This window comes from Balearica regulorum, chromosome 3, assembly GCF_011004875.1.
Source record: "Balearica regulorum gibbericeps isolate bBalReg1 chromosome 3, bBalReg1.pri, whole genome shotgun sequence".
In the NCBI taxonomy this organism is placed as follows: Eukaryota; Metazoa; Chordata; class Aves; order Gruiformes; family Gruidae; genus Balearica; species Balearica regulorum.
In genome coordinates this window covers 98,220,716-98,242,187 of record NC_046186.1, presented here as the reverse complement: position 1 = coordinate 98,242,187, position 21,472 = coordinate 98,220,716, and the positions used below count along the sequence as shown (strand labels likewise).

The following is a 21,472-nucleotide window of genomic DNA, read 5'->3' as shown; positions in this document are numbered from 1 at the left end:
TAAGGGAATCCAAAATATTAAGTCTTGTTTCTATGACACTAGCCAGCTGGGTAAAGAAAAGAAACCCTATTGCTGTCCCACCTAGTGAAAGGCTGAAACTTCAGTCATCAGATATGGGGAAATCCACTTATCTGAAAACAAATCCATGAAAAAAAACCCAAGCTCCCTTCATTTCACTGCCCAAGAACTTTTTTTTTCCCTTTTCTTTTTCTTTCCTTTTAAATAAGTAATGCTATTTGCACTTACACTCCACACTGGCATATGTCTTTAACATAGACATATATGACCAACATAAAGACTTTTTTCTGTCTTTAACATCTTATTTTTCCATCCACATGTTTCAAATGAGTTTGCTTCAGGAAAAACCATATTCTACTTCTCCTTGCCATGGACAGCAGTAGTTGAGCCTTCACCACTAACCATGAGATTTTAGGTAAAATCCTCTAATTTGGAGAATTTACTTTTACCCTGCGACAGCCTTCCAGTGTCGCACAGGCGATCGTGCCAAAAATTAAAACACATTGCAAAAGAAGGCAGCTAACAAGCAAGGGCTGCCTTTATTGCCTCTACTACTATGAATCTGAAATGAAACCACCGATGAGTTCTACAGACCAGCATAGAAAATAATTCAGTTTGTATATGTAAGTACTATTTCACCCTGAGATCCCGTTATCCCCAGGCTCTCCTTACACCCCACCGTATCTGCACTCCAAGGTCTGCACCGACCTTGCACTAGAGGAGTGTGAAGTCATTGGCTCCAAAGAATCAAGTCCTCTGTACTCTGGTATATAACCTGAGAGACTGTTTCCCATCTCAGTACGATCTTGCCTAATTAAACTAATCTACACAACACATATCGCCTTAAGAGAAGGAAACCAATATTGGGACCATCTTTTCTGAAAGACTCTTGACTTGTTCGTTAACAGTTTATTTGATCCTACCGCTACCAGCCTTCAGAGAACATGGGACGTACCAGTTTTCCTGATGTTTCTGAGAGGTGGTGATGATGGAGTATGGGATGCTAGCGTACTGTATTGCAACATGGTGATTTATTTCAGTAATTTACATTTGGGGAATGTGAATTAAAGAGGAAAGATATTCTGGGAATTTAATTCTTAGTTGTGCTTCTTAATGCCTGTACATTAGACACAGATTTCAGTATGAGGAAATTTAAAAGGAAAATAAGGGGTTTTTTTTGCTGTTTGTAGCACAAGTAGGTTGAGCATCTGAGTGTAATGATCTATAGTCTTGAAGTTCTAGTATTACAAAATACAATATGCAGATTCTGGAATTAGGGAAGGTTGGTTTTGTTTGGGTACGAACTTGTAAAAATGAGTACAGCAAGGAGAAATCTACAAAGTGCAACTGTGGTCTTCAACTCAAACATGAAATCAGCTTGTGTGTGTATGCACATGAGGGAAAGTAAAAGGGTAATTAACATAGTACATGAAAAAATGAATGGGTTTTATTAGTCCTGGTAACAAGATATTGTAAGTCTAACCTCCACTGTGATCAAGCCAAGTGTGTAAGTTAATCAAGACCTTCACTAAAGTATTTCTGTTAACACTTTCATCTTACCAGTGGGAATTATTTATAAAACTGTTTTCCACTGCTAGCATGACAAGGTGATCATTAACACAGCACAGACCATGCAAAGAAACAAAATTAAAAACATGCGAAAGTGGCATTACACTGGTACTGTAAGCAACTGCCATAAATAATTGTGCCCCTCAAAGTGATTTCAACAGTCTTACTCTAAATCTAACAAATCAAAAGCCCTTTATAAAAAGTCTAATTCTCAAAATTTAAATTTCTAGGCTTCCCAAGGATGTTTAACTTGACCTTCTCATGCATGAGAAATCAATTTGTTCAACGAAGCCAGTTCCGAGTTCCCCTTGTAAGAGCTCATTTGGAACTGATTATAGAAAAAAAAAAAAAAAAGAAAAAAAAAGAAAAAAAAAGAAAAAAAGAAAAAAGAAAAAAAAGAAAAAAAGAAAAAAAGAAAAAAAGAAAAAAAAAAAGACGTTGAGTTTTACACATCTTAGGTTTTGAAGTAAGAGCCCATTGTGTCCCACAACTGCTTCCCACCCCCCCATCAACACACCACAAATTAAAGCAACCAGATCAGTGGGAAGGCTACGGCTCAGGGAATTGGTAATACAATAAAGCCACCTTTCATTCTAGGGTGGCGCTTTGACTCTGCCACACGTAGGTACTATCTTGGTCACTAAAAATGCTGAGTGCTGACTTACAGGAAAACAAGCTGGTGGTTTAGGTTAGTTTGCAAAGGTATTTATATTCCCTACCTCACCTCCACCTACACATATGAAATTGTGTGCAAAAATCTGCTTGCAGAAAGGTATCACCTCCTCGTTGTTGGTGAAAATGCCTCTCAGTGCAAAATGACACTGCAAATAAATATCAGTATCCTACACGCATGCCTTGAAACAGGGCATGGGACAAATATTTTGCATAGGGCTCTGCACAGGTTTTCAGTATCATTCTTGCAGAGATGGTATGTTATGACGCAAAGGGCAGAACAAGAGGAAATTTGCACGGTTGATATCTGTTCAATCTCTGCTGAAAGACAGAGACAGTCATTCTCCAGAGCTGTTGATTAGAGCTTACCATAAGCAAAAGATTTACAAAAATAAATCTATTATTTCCCATAGCATTATACATGCATTTCTTAGAATACAAAAATATATGCTATGTAAAATATAAATATTTAAATTAACATTTCATATATTTAGCTTAAATATGAAGAGTTTGCAAACTACATGTCTACAGTACCGAGATAGACTTTTAAAGTTTTGCGCATTTAGGGCAATGAGGTAACAAGGTATAGCAATAATTAATTGAAAGCTTGTAAAATTTAGCAAGCTCTCCAGCCCATCACATGATTTCAGCAGGTATCCCACCTCAGCCTTTTGAAGAACACACTGTGTGTCTACCCAGGGCTCTCCCAAATCTGTCAGATCAGAACTTCTAGATTACAGTTCTCAACTGCACTGCACGTGAAGTTGATATTCAGGATACCAAAAACATCGGAGATGCTGGGTCATACTCATTTGGACTTCTGCATCTTAAGCAATCTGAGGAGCAAGGGGTTGGTTGCAGGTTATGGGTAACTAAAGCCTTTTTGTGTTCAGTTCCAGGTAGAACAGCACCCTGTTTGTTTCACTTCTTCCACTTCTGCTGGCTAACAAATGATTGAAGAATTAACACCGACTTCCATATCCCGATGGAATCCCCATGTCTAACCCCTGGCTGGATGCTCTGAGAAACTGATCTCCCTATAAAAGGAAATTCTTTTCTTTTAAATTGTATGCAGCTCTCTTTCATTCTTCCAGCGTTGTTCTTTCCCCTATTCCCTTTCCCCAATTCCTAGTTATTAAACACTTCTTCCTGAAGCAACAGGATTTCTTTTTCACTGTTGGTTTTTTTGACAGTTTTGCAACATTCCAGCTAAAAAAAAAATAATAAAAAAAAATAATTTAATACCTGTCCTAAATCACATTGCTCATGTCTGTAGTCACTGGTCTTTCAAAAAGAAATCTCTTGGGACAGCTTTTCCCTTTCGTAGCAGCAGTGAAAGAGAGCGAGCAGTATTAATAAACTTAGAGAACTGCAGCCACTGGTCAGCAAACAATGCAATTTGTGCCCAGACTTCATTTTTACAGATGAAGGGCAAGCTACTAACCTTATTACGGCAAGTTTTATTGCAGCTTTTTCAAACCAATAAAATTGGAGTCCATTTATTCAAATAATACATTTGAACCTTGGTATAACAATTGTTCAATACAGTAGCAAAACGTCATACAGATTGTAGGCCAGGTCCTGCAATCTTCGTATATCATGGAACCTCTATTACGTCTCTAAATCGTATTTCAGAAGTCTAGAGACGATTAAAAAGCTGAACATTTTCATTGATTCTTAGCATGCCCCCAATTAGCAATGCAGAATGCCAGCTTTAAAAAACAAACAAGAAACCAAAACAACAAAACCCCACCACAGCTCATCATGACCTAGCTGTAAAGACTAGTCAATGTACAGCAGATAATACAATTTATTTTCACCCGGCATTCCTTGACATTCTCTAACTCTCTTGTGAAGAGGGTACTTCTGTTCAAAAAGCTCGAAAGCATTAGCTCTTCTGCACTTTCAGCTCATTCAGAGAAAGCACGAAATAGTTCTGTTCAGAAGAATGTAATCAGTCCTTTGGTATTTGTTAACTCCTGGAGAGGCTGATTTTGCATAGTTTACTGACCTGCCTTCCAAAACTATTTTTTCAGTGAGGACAATTAACACTGCTACTTACTTTTTCTATAATCAATCCAGGAGTAAAAAACAAACCAACAAAAGATACGCACACAGATTTTTTTTCTTTTTTTTTTTAAACAGTAAAATACCGTACCCCTCTCAGAAATAAAGTGCAATGTTTTAAAAGCAGACGACGATCCAGAGTGGTGCTATTTTGCTTGCATCAAAAGGGCACACATTTGTTAAGCTAACAGGGACAACGCTCTCACAGCATGTATGAGAAAACCTGGTTTCATAAGCTGAGGAAGTTTCATAACTGCAGGATGGTGTGAATTCACTTTGGTTTCAAGCAAATGCTTCTTCATTAATATTTTACTAAGACACAAAGACTCCGCGTTTAGTAGGTAAGTTGTAGATAGCAAGCAGCCTTCCTCTCCTCTGGCTTTGTGACTAAAGAGGAAAGAACTGGCATCAGAAAAAAAAATAAAATACAAAGGCAGACAATATATGCAGTGATGGGTCCCTGAGCCCAAAGAGTTTTCTGAACAAAAAAATTTAAGCCCACTTTCTATCTTTGTCAGCCAGCTTCTCCTCTGTACCTAGGGACGATAGGTAAACATTCAAGAGCCACCACTGAACCAGGAAACAATCGTATTACAAATGTAACCTAAAAGACCTTGATTACTTCCCAATCAGACCTTCCCAAAGTTTTCATAACAATAGGAGATATTTTTAGGCTATAAAACTAGAATGTCAGATATAAAAGAAATAGCATTACAAAGACCCAAAATACATCTATTACCATAAAAATATGATACGTCTAGGCTACAGGTCAAATCTGCACCTGAAAGAGCCCTCAATTTATTCTAGCAGAGAGACCAGATGAATTCATTTACACTCCTAGACCTCAATTCTTTCATCCTTGCAACTGACCTGTAATTGTTACCTTCTTAGAACTATTACAGCAGATGTAAAAAACCTCAAATTATAGCTTCTAGCCACAGTAAGTATTTCATAATCTCTACCACGTGTCATTTTGCTTTCTGGAACAAACTTCTTAAATGTAAGGTCACCATAGTCATCAGGTAGTCACCAACTAGCACTGGTATTTACCATCTATTTAGTTTGCCAGAATTTAAATGGCCATTGTTACACATTTGTCTCCCTGCATAAATCCTACTCTGTGCATGTGCATAAGGAAGTATTCACTATTAAAAGCACGGAAGGGAAAAGCAGCTTCAGCCAGAGGTAGTGCCCCTTACGCCGTAGGCTGAATGGTCAACATTTTCAGGACAATGTTGTCCTTTTTCTCTGTGAACCCCATACTACTTATGATCCTACAGTTACAGATAGCATAAGTACATTATCAGTGATGTTCCCTTCCATGGTTTACAGTACTTTTCAGTAACATCTAGTGCACTTCACCGTGCGGTGCTCTAGTAATTCTCGGCAGCACACCCACTGCCTCCCTCGCTAGGACCTGCTTCAGAGGATTCCCAGAACACGCACGCAGCTGTTTGACCTTTCCTCCTCTCCTCAGCATGCCTTATCTAACGAAACCAAAGAGCTGTCACCACCCTACAGTGTCTCTGAATATGAAGTCCAACACCACATTTGAATATAATGCCGCAAACTGCTGCTGCTACTTTACACTTCTCCGCTGCAAGAAGTATTGCTTTTAACATAGGCTATTACATAGATTCCACGCACAATCTTTTTAAAATATATTTTGTTTGTAGAAAATCATGTCATTCTGCAACAGAAGCAGCTCGGGGTTGTGGTGAGTTTTTTCTGCTTTTGATTGTATGGCATCTTTATTGCACTCTCTTCTGCTTCTGCCTAGATAGGTCTTGCCTATGCGCCTTTTCTGCTTTCCACTGCTTAGAGGCCATTTGGATAAATGCTACCTCTCCTTTAAATCTTAACATTCAAAAGACTCCTCTTTCATAGCACCCTTAGAAATCCACTTCTTTTTAGTGAGCTGCACATTTAGTTACCATAATGCAGATATCAAGACCACTGTCAAAGCAGAAAAAATCCTGGAGCTGATCTCAGAAAAAAATTTCATTAACCTTCCTTCCTCTTGTCCCCAGTACAAGGATCTTAAACATATTTTGGCTAACACGATTAGCAGTTTTCCTTTAGCAACCCAGATGATGCTGTGAGAACTTCTGGACCGTTCCCAAGCAACCCGTGGCACATCACAAGATCTGACTGGGAGATTTTTCTGGCCAACACATTCCAAAATTATAAGAGACTCTCAAGGTAGCTTGAAAATCACGGATGGCAGTAAGCACTTTTTAAATGCTCTTTGCAATTTGCTGGTTTTTCCTACCCAGGGCAGTAGGAAGGACCTGAAATTGATCCAATTGTGGGAAGCTCTTAACTGTCCACACCATAGCAGTTGATGTCACATATCTAGAATGAAGATGTTCAATCTTCTGAATGCAGCTGTAACCATCCAGAGCACTACCAACCAACCCCCATTTCCAGGCTGGCTAGTGGAAGAGCTCCAGACAGCAGCTTCAGCACAGCTCTTTCTGCAGACAAGTTCTGACTTCATGCTTTTTGCAACCCCTCCATCAAATCTCTAAATAGAAAAGAAATTCAAATCTTGGAATAGAGAAGAAAATGCACAAGTCTGACTGAAATCAAGAAAAGGAAATCTATCACCTATGACCCTGCCACAGACTCCAGGTAATGCAACCTCAAGCCAGTTTGCATGCATGCAGTTCCCTAGTTTATGTTCAGGTAATTACCACTTATTTATCAAAGCCAGGCAGCTGCCAGAACTGGTTTCAAGACCCACAACTAAAGAAGTTGTTTGGGGCCTCAGAGGTCTATTAGCCCAACCTGAACATCAGGGCAAGTCATCCAGTGCATGAGAAAAGTTGAACCCTACAGATTAATCTTTGTCCGGGATCAAAGTAACCTGACACTTGTTTTATTCACCACAGTCCTCCCATTTGCCTCACTAGAAGGCTACGCCAGCACAGAAATAGAGCAAAAAATGGTGAATCTGTCCCCAAGTCTGGCAAGAGGATGAACACATTAGTCATATGAAAAAGAGAGTTCTGAACATCTTGTTAACATCCCTCCTTTACATGCTTCATGAAGAGAGACACACACAGCGACTTACAACTTGCATACTGCAGACAGCAGTGCCGCACAGGTTCTAACGCCCCGTTGCTCTCCCGCTCCGTGCCCACAGCACAGGCTTAGCACTTTGTAAGGAAACAGTTCGGTCTGGGGAGAGGAGGGTTAACTCAACGTGCTGATGAACTGAGGCTTTAAGGAATCTATTTAACACATTTACCCAACGGTAAACACGTGGGGAAAAAAGCTCCTTTTGCTATGGTCAAAGCTTGCATGTAGTCCAAGGAATAGTTTGAAAATACAGTTTCAAATGCCAACAAGCACCTGAGGCAACAATTAAAATAAAATATCTTTCTTTACTGTTTCCTGTGCAATATGTAGGGTGCTCTTATCGTGCAGCTGACAACTACCAATGACAACGGTATTTTTAGCATTTTAGGTTTGCCCAGCTCTTAGCTGTTTCACTAGCAACTGGAGCAGATTAAATTTGAGTCACTTGTCCTGAAATACTTCATGGATCAGTCCTAAAGGACATTTGGGGTACAAGTTTTGGGATCATGCCAGTCACCCATGATTTGCTGATACCACTTGTGGTGTTGATGATGAATGCCAGACCATTCTGCTGCGTTAACATCACACAGACCGTGTTATCTCTTATCTCTCACTCAAGTGATTTACTAGATCTTAGGGCACGTATGTATGAAAACTTCTGCACAGCTTCAGGTTCACTGAGGAAGATTTTTAGAGGATAGGAACACGAAACGTAAATCTGAGCAGGATTTCTTCTCTCCTTGTCCCTTTCAAACGTTATTATCATTAGTCTGATCTTAACTTCTCCTTTCCTAACTCTGCTAAGGCTTATTTACACCACCACCACCACAAAATTCCCATGCAAATAAGCCTTCTTGCACACATCTTCATGATAACAGACACCTACTCTAGATTAATGTAATGAAGAAGTTTATTTTTAATTTACCTTCTATATTCATGATCTATGAAAAAAAAATAAAATAGAGGTACAAGAAACAAACAGCTTTGATTTTCTTCATGCCAAGGAGACAGCATGGTTCACAAAGAGAAAGGTTCTATGCAGTCAAATGCTAAAGCCTAGAAAGGAATTCAAAGTCACCTTGAAAATGTTTTAGTTCTTTCATCTAATGAAATAATATTTTTTCTTTCCTCCCCAAGCAGCACATTTTAACTCCTCTCTTTACTCACATTTAGTCTGATAGAGAAAGATAGGGCTGAGATACTATGGGCCACTAAACCACGGGTCAATACCCAGCAATGAAGACTTCCACAAGAATCTCAGCCCAATCTGCCCTGTAGAACAGTGCTGCTCCCTTCCCAAGAGGATGCCCTTCAGAAGGGGGACCCAGCTTCTTTAAACCAGCCAGCTAATAATGGTTTTTTGCTGGTGAATCAAAAAATAAGACATTGGTCATTTTCAGTGATTATTTTTTCTGAAGATAAAAAGTAGAATCTCTCAGGAAAGGAACAACCATCAAGAGAAGAACAGAGAGCTTTGCACTGCCTTTTGTTCAGAAACTCCTGGCACAGGAGTATCAGCTATTGCTTATTTCTTAAGCGTATGAAATGGGAACAGAAGGAAAAGGATTAATGTATCTGAACTTTTGGCCAGTGGATTCAATCAGCAATATGTTCAAAAATGACTACATCATTTATAGCCCGAACCCTATCCTCAGAATTACTCAAGAACTAAGGGAAGTAACAACAACATCGGACCGATTTTCAAAGATGCTTACAACACATCAAGTGCCGGTGGTGCTCAGGAGTGGGCCACTGATCTAGCCTGTGCCAAACAACGCTCTGCTGCAGCCACCCAGCTCCAGGCTGCGGGCTAACTTGCTCATCCCTATGCTATACTGTGGTTTCACAATCAACGTAGCAAAAGATTCCTGAAGGCCTAAATTATATTTGAGAAGAATATTTAGGCTGCTAAATCATTCAGGCACTTTCAAAAGCTTTACTCAAGTTTGCAAATCTAATTGCTTGTCTAAGCTTGATTCAGCTCAATTTTAAATATCAGCTAAATCGGTGCTAATGCTGACAACACTAAAAATGCTCTTAAATCCATTTAAGGTTAATTTGGTATTTTACCAACATAAAGGTTAAGCTGACTAAAGGTATTTTTTAATACAGAATTTTATAGAATTGAACTGGCTTAGCTATAATAGTAAAAAATAGTTTATTCAAACTTCTGTAATACTGACAAGCTCATAACTTTGCTTAAGGTAACACTTCTCTAGATAAAAAAAAGCCAGAGAGGAAAACGACACCAATGAATACGGGATTTTTTTCTAGCACTGAGTTACTTGAATTTTTCAGGATATTCAGTAAAGCAACCATCAGTAGAGAAAGCAAACTCCTATTTCCCTGACTTAAATGATCATCTTTCTTGTAAGGAGTAACCCTCTTGGATAAGAAATGCTGCTGTGAATAGGTCTAGACTTTACACAGCCATGGGTCACTAATTTAATTAGATTTCAAAGCAGCTATTCTACATTTACACTGAATACAATACTTCCTGTACCCTCCCTCATACTAAAAGGAATAAAACAATCCCCCAGAAGTTTACACCTCAATGCATGAGGAAACAACAACAAAGTGTACACACAATACCTTGAGTTACAGATGGGGTTTATATTGTTCAAGTTATTAGGAAAACCGTAACTACCTGCTAAGTTGGTATTTTTAGCATGGAAAACAAAAGGTTTTCTTCCTTTCTTGTGAAATAGGATTCTGTTTGACCTGCTCTGCTCAGAGAATGACTGCTGTCAGCCAACTTCCCCTCCTAATTACGAGCTTTTACACATATTACAACATTAAATCAAGCTTCTCTGTATGAATAAAAGAAATTTTAAAAAAATAAACTTTACTGGTAACAGTGGAAGTCCTTGCCATCTATAAAAAACAGTAGTTTCTGTAGGGGTTTTCTTGGAGGGGTAAGGGTAGGGTAGAGTGAGGACAGGAGCCTTGCTGTTCCGTATCAGTGTTTGGGCTGCTGAGCTTTTCTCCTTTCAAACGAAAATGCGGGCTGGAATTTTCACAGGGTTCTTGTATCACGTTTGTCACCCTGCATTTCAGACTCTGCAAGGTTACTGCTCTCATCATTTGAGTGATCCAAAGCTGCACAGATTAGTTACTTGAGGAAATTGGGGGGGGGTTGCACTCACTAAAAGCCATGAGGGAATAACAAGAAACCAAGTTCTTGTTCTCTTCCAGGAGCTCACAAACATTTCAAAGATTTACACAAGCTAGTAGCTGTTACTGGAAGTGAAACTACACTAACAGACTGAATCATTTGCCTCCAGATTCACCATCTGTAAATGACCTGAAAATACCTATTATTTGACACTATCATTCTGCTACACATCTGTACTGTTATTCAGCAACATGTACGTAAAGGAAAAATGGCTGTAACAACCATACAAACAATCTGTGCAAATAACTGTGATTATTAACAACAATCCAACTTCACACATCTTACTCTGCTGATGCAGAATACAAATTCAGTCTCGGTCCAGCTGTTAGACACACGTACACACCCTCTCATGCTCACAGGAAAACCAGATGCCAGCTTGTATCACGCACGAAGGGCAGGGGCAGTTGTCAGGCTATACTCAGGGATTCCTTTGGATCTCACACATAAATGGAACACTTAAGGTGCTGATTCCTTAAGCTGGCAACAGTCCTTCTGCAGGCAGCTACAGCCTACTACCTTACGAGCTGTGTACACTGCGAGAGTGAGAGTTTGTGAAGAGTGGGCATAATGATGCTAGTGCCAAAATTTCTGGCAAGTCCGGTGCTTGGATTTTGAGAGCTGCATTCCCACTCTGTGTACAGCAAATTAACAGCAGTAAAAGGTGAAACACATCCATAACCTCCTTCTACAGGGCAGTATTTCTGGAAATACAATGATGACTAGGACATAAACATTTTTGCTGCACAAATGAAGCCGAAATTATAATATAGTCTCTTTACTCTCTCATGTTAGCTAGTGGTAATGGCAATGAAATAAACCTGAAACAATTACAGAACGTATGAAAATGGATTTCTAAACATCCATTCCTTTTTCTGAACTCTTGAGTCATCTTTCTTTCTGATTTCATGATAAAACTCCTAGGCAGTTTTACTTATTTGTCATCCTATTATGGAAATGAAAAGTCAGTCAATGTAAGATACCCAGCAATTTGTTATGAAATAAAACGTTTAAAGAGAGCTGGTTTATGGCTTCTAGTGAATTTCAGTGTATCAGCTTATACCTTTTAAAATCTGTGCTGTGATGAAAGAGCAGGCTTTAATGGTATGAAAACTGAGAAAAAATAAGTAGATATTTGAACATAATTTTGAAAGTGCCAGGACAGAGTACTGATGATCCATGAAACACCTAAACCCCAGACCCAAAGATACTGCATACTCTTACGTGCACACGAAAAGAAAGGGGGTAAATGGAAGTAACAAACAGCATTCCAAAGGTAAGCTTATTTTAATCTGGTTGTAAACAAGCCACTGGGGCAAAACTCCTTGCTCTGCTTCCCCAAAAGCTAGAATGCAAAGCACAAAAAGTGAAAGCAGTTTAGTAGGGAAAAAAGAAAGTGCAGGAAGGAACAATAATAATGTAAAATAGAGGCAGAAAGAAACTGGATTCTATCACTTCAAAAGCAGTGGGTTTTGCTAATCACAGATGAAAGGCACTGATTTCATTAAAAGCAGTTTAAGAGAAAGAACAGGAAGGCACAACGAAATATAACTAAGGGGTTAACGTAAGTTTGGGGAGGGGGTCCCTATCCTAATTAGGAACACAGTAAATAAAAAACAATTATGATGTTATTTCCTCAATTATGGCCACTTCTGCTTTACAAAGTGGCAAGTTACAACAGCAAGCACTGATGTGACTTTAGTATTAATTAGTAGGACAGAGCCCTAATCCAGTTACAGGGCAATATCGCTTGCACAGGGATACAACAAGGAAGAAGGGAGAAGATACAAGGAGCCGGATACAAGGAGCCAGAGAGAAAATCCAGCATTGTATTATTTCCAGAGAAAGTACCATCTGGAGACATTTGAGGATGCCCCCAAAGGCCAGTGTCAGGGACCTGAGGCACACACACGCAGAGCCTCGTGATAGTCAGAGAGCTGTAGCTGAGACTAGATAAATTGCCAGAGCTGTGATGAGAGTGCTGGAATCAGAGCTGTGGGATTTGACAGGAAGATGAAAGCTGTCTGTAACACATCTGTCCTTTTACCTTCTCCTACCCCACCGCACTGTGCCTGAACAGAGCCAACTCAAAAACATCTCCCACATGAACGCATCCCTGGCTACTTCAGTCTACAGTGGTGGCAAATACACATTTTTACTGTCTTTTCTTATTTTATTTTTTTTAAAACCACGGAGCTGCTTTACCTCCTGCCTAGCAGAAGTTCACATGGAGATGGCCGACTACTTTGCAGATAAGTTGGTACAGTGTTACTGGGTAGCACAGACCAGCAGGGACCACCAGAGAGAGATGAGCTTGGTAGCAAATTCTAGCTTGTTCACAACATACTGAAGAATGAGTCAGCAAAGACTCTCAAGTGAAGCACATGAATTACTTAAGCCTACTCAAGTTTTGTGGCTATTTTAAAATTAATAGGATTGAGTAAACTAGGACATGCAGCCAAAAAGGCCCACATCCTTGAAAGCACATTGTGGGTATGCTGAGAATTGTCTTTGGTGATCTGGATCTAAATGGATTTCAAGGTCTAATAATGACTCCATCTCTCTGTGATCAGGCTATCATCATGACCTGGGATTCCAAGACTGTCTTCCACTGCATTATATTAGACTGAAGCTGGTATTACAGAACTTTCAAAATGTGAAATTATGTGATAGTTGACTCAGCACAGCAAGAGCCATAAAGCTGAATATCGCTGTTGTCTTTTTTACATACCCATGTAACCATTTGCATATTATACCAAAAACACTAAAAGCAAAATAATAAACCACGGTGGGTGTCAAACATCATAACTTGAAGTCTGTGATGAGAAAAGAAATACTTTTGTCTCCCAAGTATCCAATAATATTTAAAAGAAAAGTTAACATACCTGTTCCTTTACTGCTCCTTCTTTCAGATTGTGCCACTTGTATAACCTCAGCAGCAGCATCCCTTACTACCAAATCTTCATTCTGCAGCAGTAGAACCACACATTTCCACATAGCAAGGGTATCAGACAGTCCTATATTTATTTATGGAGAAAAATTAGACTTCTATTTCTTACATGCATTTGAAGAAGTTACAGAGCTCTGTTTCCACACCTAAACACAACAAATGCAGTGAAACACTGAAACATGAGCAGGAGAAATGCATTGGCAAACCATTGGGAAGACAACCAGCAGTACGATCAAAATGTTGTCAGCATGTGTGAACTTCATCTAGGCGGTTGACTCAGCTTGGTTTAAACAGTGGGCAACAGATAAGAGAATGGACCTCGCTCAATCCAGGTTCAGCTTTTAAGTCGTGAGTGCTCTGAATTTTCTACCATTTCTAGGAGTGCAGAATTCCTATACGGCAACAACAAAATTTTGCCACTGGAGATCGACCAACACACTGTGATCAGGGATTTGCTGTTGCAAACTGCCAGGAGCAGGGGCTGCCAAACCAGGTTTTGTTCAGATGCTCCAGCAGTGCTGGCCACAAATGCCATTCCCTGCAGGAAACAGAAAATTATCCCACCTCCCAGGGATCTACCCATCCCCTACTTCTCCCATATCCACTCCACCACTCATCAGCATGCCCTGCCACCCTTATACCCACTCTCTGTTGGAAGCAAGCCAGGTTTAATCCATGGGGTAATTACCTGCACACAGTTAAGACTAATCAGAGATAACTGCCAAGAGGGAGGTGTTCATCTGCCGAAACAGGCAGACTCCACGTACCACCTCAGCAGGACATCTCACAAGCCACACTCCACTTGCAAACCCTTGTGCCATTTACTAGTACACTAAGGATGACTAGCTGAAGTCACAGGGCTGTGCTCATAGGTTTGCTGGGGTACTTTTCAGCTGCTTTTTCAGCTCTCATTGAACATCCTCATTAAAGGAATCCCCTGGAAGGTCTCTTTTAGAGGGAGCCAGCTGTTAGATGTTACTTTCTGGTGATCACAGAGAACAATGGAGTTGGCGCTTCATAGCTGCGCTGGTTTTCTTCAAGGATGTTATCAACAGGCCTATCAGAGATTTGTATTACAAGGCTAGCCAGACAATTAATTGTATTTCACTGCTTGGCCAAAATTAATCGCTTGAGGCCTTACTACACAGGCAGAATCAGCATTCCTGTATTTCATATAACTTCCCCATGTGGGAACAGCATGGAGTATAATTATTTCAGAAAGAAGTTGCCTTTTTCTAGCATGATACACCCAATAACGTTATAGTGACACAACTAGGACAGAATAATTACTCCCTTCTAGACACAATGGTCAGCTTTCCCACCTAGACAAGTTTCTACCATACCTCCAGGAGAGATGGAAGACTGCAAATGCATTTTCCAGAAAGACTTCTTCTGAACCCTCTGATGCAGAACGAGGCATAAAAGGCAAAGCTGTTCATATGTGCATAACCCCTTTAACTTTAAGGGAATGATTCTGGGTTTATTGCATTGCAGCTAAACACCAGATTATGCCCTTGATTTGCTAAACTTCTCAGTGCAGTACTTGACAATTTCACAGTTGTGAAGAAGCCCACACGGACAATTCTAGGTAGCATGGAGGGTCAGTACTGCATTTTTCTTCCCCAGGCCCAATTTTCAGAGCAAGGAATAGGTTCAAATAGTTTGCCCACTGAGGCCCTGGGGAGTTTTCTGTTGTGATTCGGTTTGGTTTGTTATTTTGCTTTGTTTTGTTAAAATTTTAAGCAGGATACAAACTGCTGCTAGTTTTTGTTTCAGGCCTTCCCATCTGCCTGATTGGAAAGCATGGAAACCAGCAACTGTTCTGACAAGATCAAAAAGGAAACTCTGCACTCCATCAGCTACGGACCGGATCCAAATGGTGACAGACGAGAAGCACAGCATTTGGGAGTTTTTCACGCCAATACCTCCCCTGTCTTCATTTGATATGAAATGGTAATGTCTGTCCTACTAAGAGCTTTATGTAGATGGCAGAGGTCAAGATTTCCAGAGTCAATTCTATGAACATTTAATAATACAATGTCTACCTCATGCAACAAATACATTTAGCTCTGTTAAATGTTATCAATACCTCTTAAAAGACATCTCAAAATAAATAACTGACTTTTTCAAAACATCACTATCTACAGTTTAAGAAATACTACTATTCTTCTTGTCTAACAAAAATTTGTGTCCAGTCCATATAAGAGGACTTAAGCTACTCAAACTAAAAATATTTACGTAACTACATTGGAATAAAATATCACAGAAACTAAGTACTTAAAGCTGACTGTCTTGTTCAGGATACAAAATTTCTTTATCATCTATCACTACCTATTTCTGCATATCTCCTGGCCCTTTAGTCACAAAGTCCCCTTACTCACTGTTCACCAAAGGCAGGGGAAGGAGAAGAAGAAAAAAAAAAAAAAGCTAGAAGAAAAAACCCAATGTCTTCTGCACAACAGACCAGAAAATTCCACACAGCTTTGCCTCTCAGTCAGTAGTCTATTGTTGAATTAGGCTGTGTAGGTTTTTTTGTTTGTTGGTTGGTTTTCTAAAGCAACAGTCTAATGTTAACTTAAAAATTATTATATCTGGGAGGTATAATGTGACCCAATTATTAATCACTCTCATAGCAGAACACATCCCTCATTTCTAGACTGAGCTCTTTAATTTCAACATTCAGCCAGCACAGCTTTCTTACACTCACAGTGTTAAACCAAAAGCATGTCCACATCACCAATAGAATATTTCAGAAAGATCCAAGTCAGAGAGCAATTGCAAGACAGTAAATCTGTACAACAATGTACAGTGGCCTGGAGACACAACAGCAGCTCATGCCCCCCTTCTGCAGAGTTATTGCAAGAAGCTCTGCACACGTGCTTTTTGTACCAGAATTTAAGTAAGTCTGTTTAATACATTAAATCCAATTGAAATTTTCAAAATGCCCTATTTGATGTAATTATGTTTTGACTGCATGTAAATATTTATGCGTACAATACATTTTAAGTCATGTCTTAATGGGTTTCATCTAAAAAGATCCAGAAAATTAATGTTCAAACTACTCACCAAGAATGAGCTTTTCATTGATCAGAAGAAATGTTGTTATACTTTTAAGAACTTCAGCAGCTGCTAACAGCATCTCTGTCTGTTGCTCATCTCCACAAAAATAAACTATCAGTTGAACCCACTTATTCATGACTTCTTCTGAAATCTGAAGGCAGAGAACAGGTGAGAAGTATGCTGTACAATCTGACATTACTGCTCACCAGCTCATTAAACTATGGACTGCCAAAAGGACACCACTCATCAGTAAATGCAGGCATTTTTTCAAGGTGGTGAATCCCAGATCTCCATTCAAAAATGGGCTCACTATGTCACAGACAGTTGGGAGAATTTCTTTTAGTCAGAGCAGTATTCATAGGCAATTCTCTCACTCTGTCCCTTCACACCACACTCACCAATGACCACACAAGTCAAAGCATATCTTTGTGTCCTCAGTTCTTCTAAACATGCAAGCCAAAGACAAATATACTGGACGATAACAAAGAGCAGCAGTTCTCAGAAGTTCTCAGATATACGTATGTTCCACATACATATGTCTGGAAAAACAATTAAGAGCATATGAACCGTAGCATCAATCTCAGGCTTTGGTAATGATACAATGCTTGGTAAAGGGGTGAATGCAGCTCTATCTGTCTCCTCTGCAGATGCCGGGGATAGAATTTTTTTTTACTGACTGCTGAAGTACCTTGGGTTTTGATAGTATGTGCCTTTAAAACACGGAAGGAATCTCCATGTTGGCTGATACACAGCAAAGCTCGTTGTCCTAAAACATGAAGAATTAGAAAAACAGGAAAGAGAAATTTCCTGTTTCAAATAAAATCCAGTTGCCATCTTTTGGAAAACATTTAGTTCTCAGACATATGCTAGGAAAACTACTACTCGGTAACAATGGGACAAAGCTTCAACTCTTTCCACTGTGTAGTGATGGCTACTAGATTTTTAATGGAAAGAAAACCCATGCATTTTACCCATAATGCAAATAGCACTTCCAAAACTTGTCAACTCTGACCTCCACTGGGACAAGCTGGGCCATAACTGGGAAGAGAAAGTCCTAACTTCCATAAGGGACCAAGAAAGAGCTGGGATCCCCTGCAGATGCCACTCTCAGGAGGGCAGCGGGTCAGTCAAGCTGCAGGAACCTCAAGTGCAAGTTAGTTAACAGACCATACAAACTGCAGGAGGTGGCATCCAGGCACAGCCACAAGCAAGTGTGCACTACGGCAATTAGAAGGAAACTCCAAAGGAAAAAAAACCTCACCCAAACAGACTGGGACCTCATGCACAGAAGAACAGGAAAACCAGCAGCAGCTTGACCTGGAGACACTTGAGGTATGTGCAACTGATTTTTTTTTCCTCCTTTCTTTCCTTTTCTTACTTATTTTGAATTTTAATTTTTAATTATTTGTAATACTTTAATGTAAGTACATGGGCCAGGCACATCCACAAAAGAACCAAGGAAAAGGTCAGTCAAGTTAAGGCGCAGAGAAGCGCAGGACTCATTGAGGGATAAATGAGATATCGGTCATACTCTGCCTCATTCTGTGTGATACATGGCCATGTACCTGCGCTGCACAAAGGGATACAGCCAGAGCGTTTCCTACTGATTCTGTAACAGGTTAAAAAAAAATAAGATTATTCCCCCAAGGTGTTACAATTACTCAAATTTTGAGCAGACACATGGGCTATCTAGAAAGACAGAATGTGATGTTTACCTTATGGAAGAGAAACAATCCCTTCTACAGATGCAAACAGTGAATGCAAGCCCAAAGAAATAATTTAGATGGAAAACTTTACCAAAAAAAAAAAAAAAAAAGGAAAAAAGAAAAAAAGCAGAAAGCACTCTGATGATTTACATGATTAGATAAAGTTGTTTTAGCATTACTGCAGTTAAGATTGTTACAGCATTTTTCATTAATTCCTTTTTGTAAATGAATACAGAACTTCAGAGCAATAACATGTTCCACATCTATTTCTGAAACCAGGTTTATATGCTTATTTTAATGTTTATAGCTTGAAGTCCTTGCATTTTGCCTTTCTTAAACAAAAAGATTTAACATCATAATTCATGTTGCTAATTCATGATGCCATCCAGACGGACCTTGACAGGCTGGAGAGGTGGGCCTGTGCGAACCGCATGAAGTTCAACAAGGCCAAGTAAAAGGTCCTGCATGTGGGTCAGCGCAATCCCAAGCACAACTATAGGCTGGGCGATGAATGGATTGGAAGCAGCCCTGAGGAGAAGGACTTGGGGGGGTGTTGGTGGATGAGAAGCTCAACATGAGGAGGCAATGTGCGCTTGCAGCCCAGAAAGCCAAGCGTGTCCTGGGCTGCATCAAAAGAGGTGTGACCAGCAGGTCGAGGGAGGTGATCCTGCCCCTCTGCTCCGCTCTTGTGAGACTCCACCTGCAGTACTGCGTCCAGCTCTGGGGGCCCCAGTACAGGAGAGACATTGAGCTGTTGGAGAGAGTCCAGAGGAGGGCCATGAAGCTGATCAGAGGGCTGGAGCACCTCTCCTATGGGGACAGGCTGAGAGAGTTGGGATTGTTCAGCCTGGAGGAGAGAAGGCTCTGGGGAGACCTTATTGCAGCCTTCCAGTACCAAAAGGGGGCCTACAGGAAAGATGGTGAGGGACTGTTTACAAGGGCATGGAGTGACAGGACAAGGGGTAATGGCCTTAAGCTGAAGGAGGGCAGATTTAGATAAGATATTAGGAAGAAATTCTTCACGATGAGGATGGTGACACACTGGAACAGGTCATCCAGAGAAGCTGTAGATGCCCCATCCCTGGAAGTGTTCAAGGCCAGGTTGGATGGGGCTTTGGGCAACGTGGTCTAGTGGAGGGTGTCCCTGTCCATGGCAGAAGGCTTGGAACTAGATGATTTTTGAAGTCCCTTCCAACCCAAACCATTCTATGATTCTAATTCTTATGTGCAAACCTGTGGCTTCCTTTTTTATATATAATGAGACAAGATTATTAGCATACAATATGAATCAATTCTGCTGCACATTCTATAAAAAAACCCAGTTACAGTAGGAAAAAAAAATCTTCATTTTAAAACACATCATGAGAATTTTGTCTATTTTTAAATATCCATTAAGTATTTTTTATCTTTGAAAACAATAAAAAAATTAAAACTAGCACTAAAAGCTGCCTTAGCACTGCCCTACACATACGTATGTGATATCACAGACTGAAAATTTAAAATCAAAAGAAATCTGAGCCAGTAATTTGTGCTGGTATAAATCTAAATTAAATAGCCTATAAAGAGGAACAGAGAACACAGAGCTTTGAATTTTAAAAGGGTTATTATATTTACTCTAGTGTTATAAAAATAAATTTTAAGAGGAAATTCAATGAGAAACTCCATGCAGACAACAAGCTCAGACAATGATTTTAGGCTGAGACTTGTCATGGTCATACTGCACACAGCGAGGAAGGGAACTGCACCTAAACACTGCTGCAGCTTCTTGCCTTCCCCTTGGATCTGCTCTCCTCCTGGCTCCCCAGCAATTACAAACAACAACAGAGTTGCACTTTAGTAAATGGACTGGATTCAGTACGTGCATTAAACACTATAGGCATTTTTCTTACCACATTATAGTGACTGTTTTGGATGCTCTCAGAAGTTGAAATTAATCCATCAGAAAAATCTACTTAAGTATTTCATAGAATCATAGAATGGATTGGGTTGGAAGGGACCTTAAAGATCATCTAGTTCCAACCCTCCTGCCATGGGCAGGGACACCCTCCACTAGACCAGGATGCCCAAAGCCCCATCCAACCTGGCCTTGAACACTTCCAGGGATGGGGCATCCACAACTTCTCTGGGCAACCTATTCCAGTGCCTCACCACCCTCATGGGGAAGAATTTCTTCCTAATATCTAATCTAAATCCACTCTCTCTTAGTTTAAAGCCATTACCCCTCATTCTATCACTCCATGCCCTTGTACACAACCCCTCTCCAGCTTTCCTGTAGGCCCCTTCAGGTACTGGAAGGCCGCAATTAGATCTCCCTGGAGCCTTCTCTTCTCCAGGCTGAACAACCCCAACTCTCTCAGCCCGTCCTCACAGGAGAGGTGCTCCAGTCCTCTGATCATCTTCATGGCCCTCCTCTGGATTGGCTCCAAAAGGGCCATGTCCTTCTTATGTATTTAACTTGAAATGACTTTGAGAGGGATATACTGAGATGATATTCACGGCCATTTCATTTCAGAACGTGGCAGTGTATTCAGAGAGGAAGACATAACACCAGAAAAGGTGCTATGACACAAGAAAACACAAGCTTGGGGCTTCTGTGTAAAAGAAGCCATGTTACTTCTACCACCAAAAACTCCAGAATTACAACACTGTTAAGCAGCTCCGTTTCCCTTACCTGCTGATGGTTCTGCAAAAGATGGATAACCAACTTGGAGGCGAATTTGAGAGCTATGCTTTGAACTTCAGTGCTGAGAAAACAAGGTAAAGAACATGTCATAAAAAGCAGCTATTTCTGCCATCATTTCATCTCTAGAAAAAAACCAGCCAGTTATTAATCACTCCTGATTATCACCAATGGGTATTTTGCAAGCTGAGCACTTGGGATTTTTACATTACAGATCTTGATGTTCATTAGTTTTAGCTGATATGCAAATAAAATATGCTATTACTTCCACCTCTTGTGTTTATTTTCTATCTGCATACTTCCCATAGAAAAGCACACTTGAAAATGGAAGCCAAGGTAAAGAAACCAGACATTATTATAAATGATAAACAAAAACATTTCTTCAAGCTGGTGTTAAGCTCCAAGAATCTCTCTTCTATAGCTGCTAGAAATGTTACCAGTGTGGAATACGCCAACTGTCAGCTCCAGAGCCTCCATACTGCCCAGCAGGGTCT

At 40.1% G+C, this 21,472-nt stretch overlaps 1 protein-coding gene across 4 annotated transcripts in view; it reads right to left on the bottom strand.

Annotated features, from left to right (window-relative positions):
• Nucleotides 1-21,472, bottom strand: part of THADA (THADA armadillo repeat containing) — a 166,150-nt gene that overhangs the window by 15,755 nt on the left and 128,923 nt on the right. For 3 of the 4 annotated variants that reach the window (XM_075749132.1, XM_075749133.1, XM_075749135.1), the window contains 3 exons: nt 20,970-21,042; nt 16,599-16,743; nt 13,468-13,599 (listed from right to left, as the gene is read on the bottom strand). In XM_075749132.1, the coding sequence (XP_075605247.1) occupies nt 13,468-13,599; nt 16,599-16,743; nt 20,970-21,042 (350 nt within the window). The remainder of the gene's footprint in view (nt 1-13,467; nt 13,600-16,598; nt 16,744-20,969; nt 21,043-21,472) is intronic. The other variant, XM_075749134.1, reaches the window with a different exon arrangement.